The sequence below is a fragment of the Bufo gargarizans genome, chromosome 10 (genome assembly GCF_014858855.1).
Source record: "Bufo gargarizans isolate SCDJY-AF-19 chromosome 10, ASM1485885v1, whole genome shotgun sequence".
Classification (NCBI taxonomy): Eukaryota; Metazoa; Chordata; class Amphibia; order Anura; family Bufonidae; genus Bufo; species Bufo gargarizans.
In genome coordinates, this window is record NC_058089.1 from 21909535 (window position 1) to 21917562 (window position 8028).

Consider the following 8028-nt stretch of genomic DNA (forward strand, 5'->3'; position numbering starts at 1 on the left):
GTTTCTCTGCCCTGTATCTAGTCCCAGCTCTGTGAAGTACAGTCTCTTGCACCTGGGACAAGCTCTGGTCGGGTCTTCTCTGCGCTGAACTTCCTGTATCCTGAGAGAGGGAGCTCTCTGCTGGTTCCACAAGGCATTGATGTCGCCGTTTGCTCCTTTGTCTCGTTCTCACAACCGAAAACGACCGCCAGAAGTACAATCGTGAAATCCCTGGTGTAGTGTGCGTCGATGTGTGCGCAATTCCTCCAAAATAACATCACAGAGACGTTCTCAAGTAGGTTCCAATAATGTGCCTCCCTCCCAGCAGCTAGGCGTGGTTTATTTATACCAGAAGATGGGAGGCGGTCTTACAATCATGACCAATGAGGAGACAGGTTATGGTATGAAGTGATTGGCTGGAAGGCGGTCTTACAATCATGACCAATGAGGAGACAGGTTATGGTATGAAGTGATTGGCTGGAAGGCGGCCTTACAATCATGACCAATGAGAAGACAGGTTATGGTATGAAGTGATTGGCTGGCGAAGATGTGAATGATCGCGCGAACCTATGTTCGCGCGTTCACACACACATTCGCGCCCTTTCCGTTGCCGTGCTTATCCTCGTGGATGAAGAAACCCCCCCCTCGACGGTCCCCATCCCTCCCTCCTCAGCCAGTGCCATGACACTGGTATTCTGCAGTAATACCAGGCCGGGCACAAATCAGCTACAGGTCGGGACGACCGGACCATCGTGCGAAAGTCTCTGCGCAGATGCGAACGCGAGTGCAAACGAATCTGCGCAACTCCATAGGATAGATGGCGACCATACGGCGAACAATTATTTTTCCACAACAGCATGTAAGGGAGCTGTGCTCTACATCACCTGAAGCTGGCTTGCTGATTTATCCTGACATGTAGCAGGAAGCTTAGATTTTGTTATAGCTTTTTCTGTTTCTTTTTTCCACTTGCCTGTGTAGATCTTGCTCAGTGTCACTTGGTCTTTCATTATCTGCTTCATCTGTTACTTGCTGTTTAAAACGTCTTTCTGTGTCTGTGTCTTGATGCTGGTATGTTTCTGCCTTTTACATAGCTATCTAGTATTTGTTTCTGTATTTCTATGTGTCTGCCAATCTGTCTGAGCTTGTCTGTCTGCAAATGTTACATTGTGTCTGTATGTTTTTCACTATGTATCTCTCACTATTTTCTGTATCTCTTTCTGTATGTATTGTTCCATCTTTCATATGACAGGGGATGTGCACTGCACTGTGTGTTTCAGGAAAGAGAAGCAGACCTGGAAGAAGATGGGGTGCATAATTTAAAAACAGAGTCACTTCAGAGGCTGATATAAACAAAAAAACAAAACAGTTATATAACCCGAATACCTCTTTAATTAAATGGCCACAATAAAAGTAGTTTAGTGTTAGCTGTTCCTACCACCTCCTCTAGAGGGAGCTGCTGCATTAGTCAGTGAGAGAGCAAAGGAAGAAGCAGAATCAGTCAGCAGGAGACAGAGCCTTGCCTCTGAGGACGTACAGTAAATGAGAATTTATCCTGATAGACCAATACCTTTTTGGAGGCTGCTTAACGGTCTTATAGGGGGCCTACGTTTGGTTGAACTGGGAAGAAAGTATTGTTTATTCAGATAGGTTCTCAGTTAGTATTTGGCCTGTCTACTCCATGCAGCCTCTGAGGTTTTATACTACTGTATGACAAAGACTGTGCCTAAACTTTACAAGTGCCTGTGTGAACTGTATTTTAAGCTACTGTAATAACCTGCCTCATCATTGTATGACCCTGCACCACTGTCACGTTATTCAGAGACCCCGCCTTGCACCTCAAAGCAACTGCCAACACTGACTGCACCCCAAACATCCACCAAGCAGGAGAACCTCAACACCAGGGTATGCTCCAAAGGGAGTAAAAGATGTGTCCTTCCTATCACTGCATGGGCCAGGGGAGAGGACTGCTACCCCTATAATTGCTACAACTACCCCTATCCTCTCTGCTCCCCCCTTTGGCTTGCTGCAGAGCCCCTTCAGAACAGTTGATCAGTGGAGGTGCAGGGTGTCTAATAGGCCATCAATATAAAATTACTGGCAAACCCCCTTTAAAGTCACATGGTGTCACAGGTTTGTCACCCCTCCCTGACATTATCAAACTGTGATAATATCATTGGTCAGTAGATGTCACTATAGCACCAGTTTTATTCCCAACTCACAAAGGGTGCATTCACATGACCTATTTTTGCTCCACATCTGATCTACATTTTTTGCATCTCGCACGTGGACCCATTAATTTCAAGAGGTTCGCAAAAAATGCAGACAACACAATGTGCTGTCCTCATCCGTATATCTATTACGTAGATCTGCAAAAATATTGAATTTTGGTGTGCATGTTTATGGCAATAGGACTTTGCTGCTTGTGGAACGGGTGTATTGCTTTAGTGCCCGCTACACTTTGAGACAAACTGGTCATCCCATCCAAGATCTGCACCCCGCAGCCTAGGAACAACAGAAAGAGTAAATGAGAACATATATGCATGCGTGTGGTTACTTGGAGAGACCGCAAAGTGAATTTAGAGAGAGAGACAGGGAGTACTACTACTACCATAATTGCTGCCTATACACAGTTATTGGGATACTGTAACATACTTTGGGACTGTGCCTATTGCTGCTATTTGTACTATTACTCCTATCATCAATTCTGTAAAGAGAGACTGTATTTATTATAACCAATGGTTCTAGTCATTGACTCCGCCATCCATCTGCTGGCCCATACTTCTGCCCTCTTGCCTTGCATCTACCAAACATCAAGGGCACCTTGCCTAACACCAGGCAGGAGCCCCCAAGAGGTCCAGGGTGTGCCCAAGGGAAGAAAGGGTGTGCCCTCCCTCCCTTAACTGCACAGCCCTGAGGAGCATTGGAGTGAGGACAGCCACTGCAAAACACCACAACTCCTATCAGTAGTCACTACTACCACTCCCCTCCTCCTGGCTCTCCCTCGCTACACATAATATAAACAATTTTCTTTTAAATGTATATAAATATAAATATATTACATGGTACAGGTATTCCCATACCCTTAATAACTGTTACTGTAGAAAAAAAGACACATGTACACACGTTGAATGAATGATGGGGGAAAAAACTCTTATTTTAGCAATTTTCTTTTCAGTCATTTTTATTATATTTTACATTATTGGGGTACATAAAAAGAGTAGGGGGAGGGGGAAATGTACAAGAAACAACCATAACAGTAACGCAAAATGCTGAAGTTGTCTGGATTCAGAGCTGAACCCGAACGTACCCCGATTTTCACCCAGGCAGCCCCCCTTGATATGAGCATTGGAGCATTTCATGCTCCAATGCTCTCTCTTGCCCTGCGCTAGACAAGGTCTGTTAGTTTATATTTTCACACTGCTAGGTGCAGGCTTCGGCCTAGCAGTGTTGCCGGTGATGTCACCGGCACTGAGGGGCGGGCTTTAGTGCTGCCCTAGCCGTTTTACATGCTAAAGTCTGCCCATCAGTGTCGGTGACATCACCGGGCTCACTGCTAGGCGGAAGCCTCCACCTAGCTTACCCTATGGAGAGCCCGGTAAGTCACCGGATCTCCATAAAAAGCCTGAATCAGGCAGGTAAAAGGAGAGCATACGAGCATGAAATGCTCTGATGTTCATATGCGGGGGGCTGCCTGGGTGAAAATGGGGAACCCCTTTAACCCTAAACATGGTTCCCGAGCTATCTACAGCTCGTCCTGCAAATAACGAAATCTCTTTGGATGACATTGACAATAGAGAAAAGTTATTCCCAACTGAATGCATGGGGCAAACAATTTTACTGGTCTTTAGGGCCATAAGCATTAAAGGGTTAATCCTAAACTATGTGCACGAGGCACGCGTTTTTAAAAATTTTAAAGTGGCTGTCGAAAAGTTAATTCCTGATGATTTTTCTTCTTATTGTAATGTGTTTTTTTTATATATATTTAAAGACATAATATCTGTCCCAGTTCAAGCAATGGTTTGGGCCAATCTGTGAGCGCAGTTCTGCTCCAACCACGCGTTTTAGGACTAGCCTCGAGCCGTGAAGTTAACAATTATTATTATAATGAAACAAATGGCTGATATAACTGTTGCAGCGATGTTGAATTTCCGGGCGGTGATCCCATAACCCGTTGCTCCAATTTTATCTCCAAATAGTTTCCGATCCCGGGACTGTGGCAAGAGAGAAAAAGAAAGGAGGTTAGTCCAATAAAAGGGGCTATCCCATGATTAATGATATAGTACATGCAAGTCTCTTTCTAACAACCTAAATACCAGCCCTTGCTCCAATTGCTCAGCAAGATTTATTTCAAGCTGGCAGTTTAGGGGGCGTGCACTTTCTCAGGGGGCATGTCCTTTCTGCTGCAGCTGGTTAAAGGCTGGAACTGTGCACGTGCTTCCATCTCAGTGAGCAGGACAGAGACATTAGAAAAAGAGCAAACAGCAGGTGGCGCTATACTGATAGAGTTCAGTGAATAACTCAGTGACTGTACAATATTTTTAATTATGTGAAATGTAAAAAGTATTCAGATCCAGGTGCTGGTTTGAAAGATGTGGAATATTTTCTGTGGAACAACCCCTTTAAGTTTTTATTCAGATTTCAATATTGTAGCCGCAATTTAGTATCAGGCTCATCTCATACATGGGGTCTTTAGCGTTTGAATGGCATTTTGTGGTTTTAGGTGTTTTTTTTTTTTTTTTGCTAGATATTTTTATGAGAAATATTACATGCAGGAAAAACAAGCATGTTATGTGTGTTTTGCACTTACGTTTTCTCCCATAGATCCCCCTTGCTTTCTTTTTTTTTTTTTTGCCACTTCAAAAAAACTGCACATACAGTACAATTTGTGCTGGTGTTTTTTTTTTTATTGCATGGCATCTTTTTATCAATGCTTTTTTCCCCGTACAGCAATACAGAAGACGTCACATCACAAGAGGGCACATACTTTCCTTAAAAACAAGAAGTTAGGCGTGTAAAGAACACCACAAAAAAAAAACGCAGGTGGTAAAATAAACTATCAGGGCAAAAGTCCCCCAAAAAATGCTATAAAAATGCTGATCAAGACTGCTGTCTTTTAAGGCCTTTTTGAGCAAAAAATAAATAAAAATGTTTTGTGAAGGAACCCTTACAGCCACAAGACTTGAGCCTCCCACAATAAACCAAAAGTTAGATCACTGAAGAACCCTATGGTTATACCAGGGAGAATTGCTTGCTTCATAACCGCCAGCTTCATTGAACTTCCTGATTCCTTCCTGCCTTAACAGAATCGGGGACAGAATGAGGGATGTCAACCCTCTGAAGATCACCAGAAATGCTTAAGCCATCTTCCAACCATTTGTGGCGTATCCATAAGATATGCCACAAATGTCTGATAGATGCAGGTTCCACCTCTTGGAACGTAAAGGGGTTGTGTCATCTCGCTAGGATATGCCACCAATATCTGAGAGGTGGGGGTCACACCTCTGGGACCTGCACCTATCTCTAGAACGGAGCCCCCAAAGTGAAGCAGAATGGACCGTGCAAGCACGGCTTCCCTCCATACATTTCTATGGAACAACCATCAGCCCCATAGAAGTGAATGGAATGGTGGCCGCACCTGCACGGTGCCCTTCCCAATCATTTTTGAGGGACCCACATCTAGTAGACATCCGATGGATATGCCATAAAGGGCCTGAGGTGGGAATACCCCTTTATTGGCTACAAAACCCTACATCATGAGAGGTATTAACTTTAAAAAACCCACTAGATGACCAGGGATGTTATCCTTTAAAACACAATAGCCCAACAGGAATATTATCCACTCAAAAATTCTTCATTATGAAATCGACCACGGTGGTAAATTTTTTAGTACTTCTCAATGAAATCCAGTAGGAAGATACATGGGAGCGTCCAGTAAGTGGCTGCTCAGGTAAAGCATTCCCCCTACCAAAGACTGGAATTACAGGAAGACTTCTTACAAGCAGAAACTATCTAGAAGTTTGGTTGTGCCAGGTTCGGACCACGCACATACCATCAGAAGATACCCAAAATATAAGGCAATTTATGAAAAAGACAGAACTTTTTCAGCAATGCTGTGAGGAAATATCAGATGCCACACAGAATCTGTATTTTTGTTGTTTCTTTCTGCAGGACGATGGTGAGAAAATGCCCCTAGAGAGGGTTTTATCATGTAGTTCCTACTAAAAAGGGGGGAAATCTCTCAATTTTATATTATAGAATTTTTGTCATGCAAAAAAGGGGTTTTCAAAGATCAGTATCTGATCGGTGGGGCCCGGGACCCCCGCTGATTAGCTGTTTGAGAAGGCACTGGCGCTCGCGGCCTTCTGCTAGCTTAGCCTAGGCCAGTGATGGCTAACCTCCGGAACTCCAGCTGTGGTGAAACTATGACTCCCATTCATTTCTGTGGAGTTATGAGAACAGCCAAGCAGGTGTGCATCTTGGGAGTTGTAGTTTTACCACAGCTGGAGTGCCGGAGGTTAGCCCTCACGGGCCTAGGCCGTGTGATTTCACGTTTATCGGTCATATGGCCCTAATGAAGTGAATGGAGTTGAGCTGCGATACCAAGCACAGCTGTTATTCAACGGACCATGCTGTGCTTGGTGAGCTAAGAGAAGACCCAGCGCTACCGTGAAGGCCACTGCCTTCTCAAACATCTGACTGGCGGGGTTTCCCGTTGTCAGACCCCACCGATCACATACTGATGACCTATCCGGAAGATAAGTCATCAGTTAAAAGATCTTGGAAAACCCCATTAATGACCTAAAGATGAAATTCTATCTCAAAGGGATAGTACGAGATTAGAAGAACATGGCTGCTTTCTTTCAAAAACAGCACATATCTGTCCACATGTTCTGCAGCTCAGCACTATTCCGTTCAGTGATGCCGAGCTGCAGTACTACATACAACCTGTGGAAAGTTGTGGCGCCGTTTCTAGAAAAGAAGCAGTCATGTTTTTCTAATCTTGTCCAACCCCTTTAAGAGAGCGCACCACAAAAAATAAAATATGGCAGCTGATTTTTGAAGCTGGCCCATTCCCATTTCTCACCTTTACAGAGTATGAGAGAGCCACGAATCCCAGGCAGCATGCGTTGAAATAAATGGTGTTGAAGATGGACCAAAGGAAGTCATCTCGTACAGGCGTGTTGTCTTGTACAACCACCACCGTAGACGCGTTATAAACATTCCCTGGCTGCATCTTGTGTAGGTCCTGTCCAGTGTTGGGCTGGTTGGCGTACACGTTAGCGTCAGGTAAGGAAGATATATTGGGATAAGTAACCCCTGAATCCATGATTTAGGCTCCGACAAAAGCTGGTGGTCAACTGAGCAGCTGGAGTAGAAGAAGGATGCTTTAAGGGCTGTGAGAGTAAGGAGGAGTCAATATCTAGGCTTCCTGTTCTTGCAGACAAGATTCCTCTTTTTTTCCTTCCATCCATTCTATACCCTGATGACATTTGGTGAAATTGAGGATGTGCCTAAAAAATGATGTTCCATTTTCAGCAACTTAAAGGATATGCATGTAAAATAACTCAACATTATGCCTTTATAATCTTCAAAGGAGATTGCTCAAGTGACAACTCAGCCGTTGGTGTTATCTTGACCATGCGACCAACAACAAGCCTGACATGTCTGTTTTAGTAACTACTTGTATTCTCTGTGTAATACCAATTCTGGAGCATCTATTCTTATGACTATGTTGTGCCATTCCTTTAATATTCCTGCTAGAAGTTATTAAGGAATTACTATCAGTTTGCAATGAAGGTCCAGATGGGTGTTACTTGCTGGGGATGTGTCCCTGCACATATGACACTATCCAATCAGTGCTGCCAGTGTCAGACTGTGCAGACACACACCCACACCCACAACTGGTAACACCCATCTGGGTCTTCATTGCAAACAATATAGTCCTAAATATTGTATATAAAGTGTTTTAACTGGTTCAGGAGCTCCACCGTACATATTCTGCAGAAGCCTGGGGTTTAAACATGGCACCCACTCAGAAGCTGAGCCAAC

At 44.0% G+C, this 8028-nt stretch overlaps 1 protein-coding gene across 1 annotated transcript; it reads right to left on the reverse strand.

Moving 5' to 3' along the window:
• Positions 1 to 3130: 3130 nt before the first annotated feature.
• On the reverse strand, positions 3131 to 7360 carry LOC122920949 (dispanin subfamily A member 2b-like). The gene is made up of 2 exons (XM_044270788.1): positions 7064 to 7360; positions 3131 to 4190 (listed from the first exon to the last, which is right to left on the reverse strand). Exons 1-2 carry the CDS (start codon positions 7304 to 7306, stop codon positions 4047 to 4049), a joined length of 387 nt encoding a protein of 128 aa, XP_044126723.1. The 5' UTR covers positions 7307 to 7360; the 3' UTR covers positions 3131 to 4046.
• Between the last annotated feature and the right edge of the window lie 668 nt (positions 7361 to 8028).

What these genes read in the sequence shown, in the direction of transcription:
- LOC122920949 (XM_044270788.1), bottom strand. Translation starts at nt 7,306, where the DNA reads ATGGATTCAGGGGTTACTTATCCCAATATATCTTCCTTACCTGACGCT. An exon ending in CTCTCTCATACTCTGTAAAG is followed by an intron (nt 4,191 to 7,063) that starts GTGAGAAATGGG and finishes CTCTTGCCACAG; the next exon opens with TCCCGGGATCGGAAACTATT.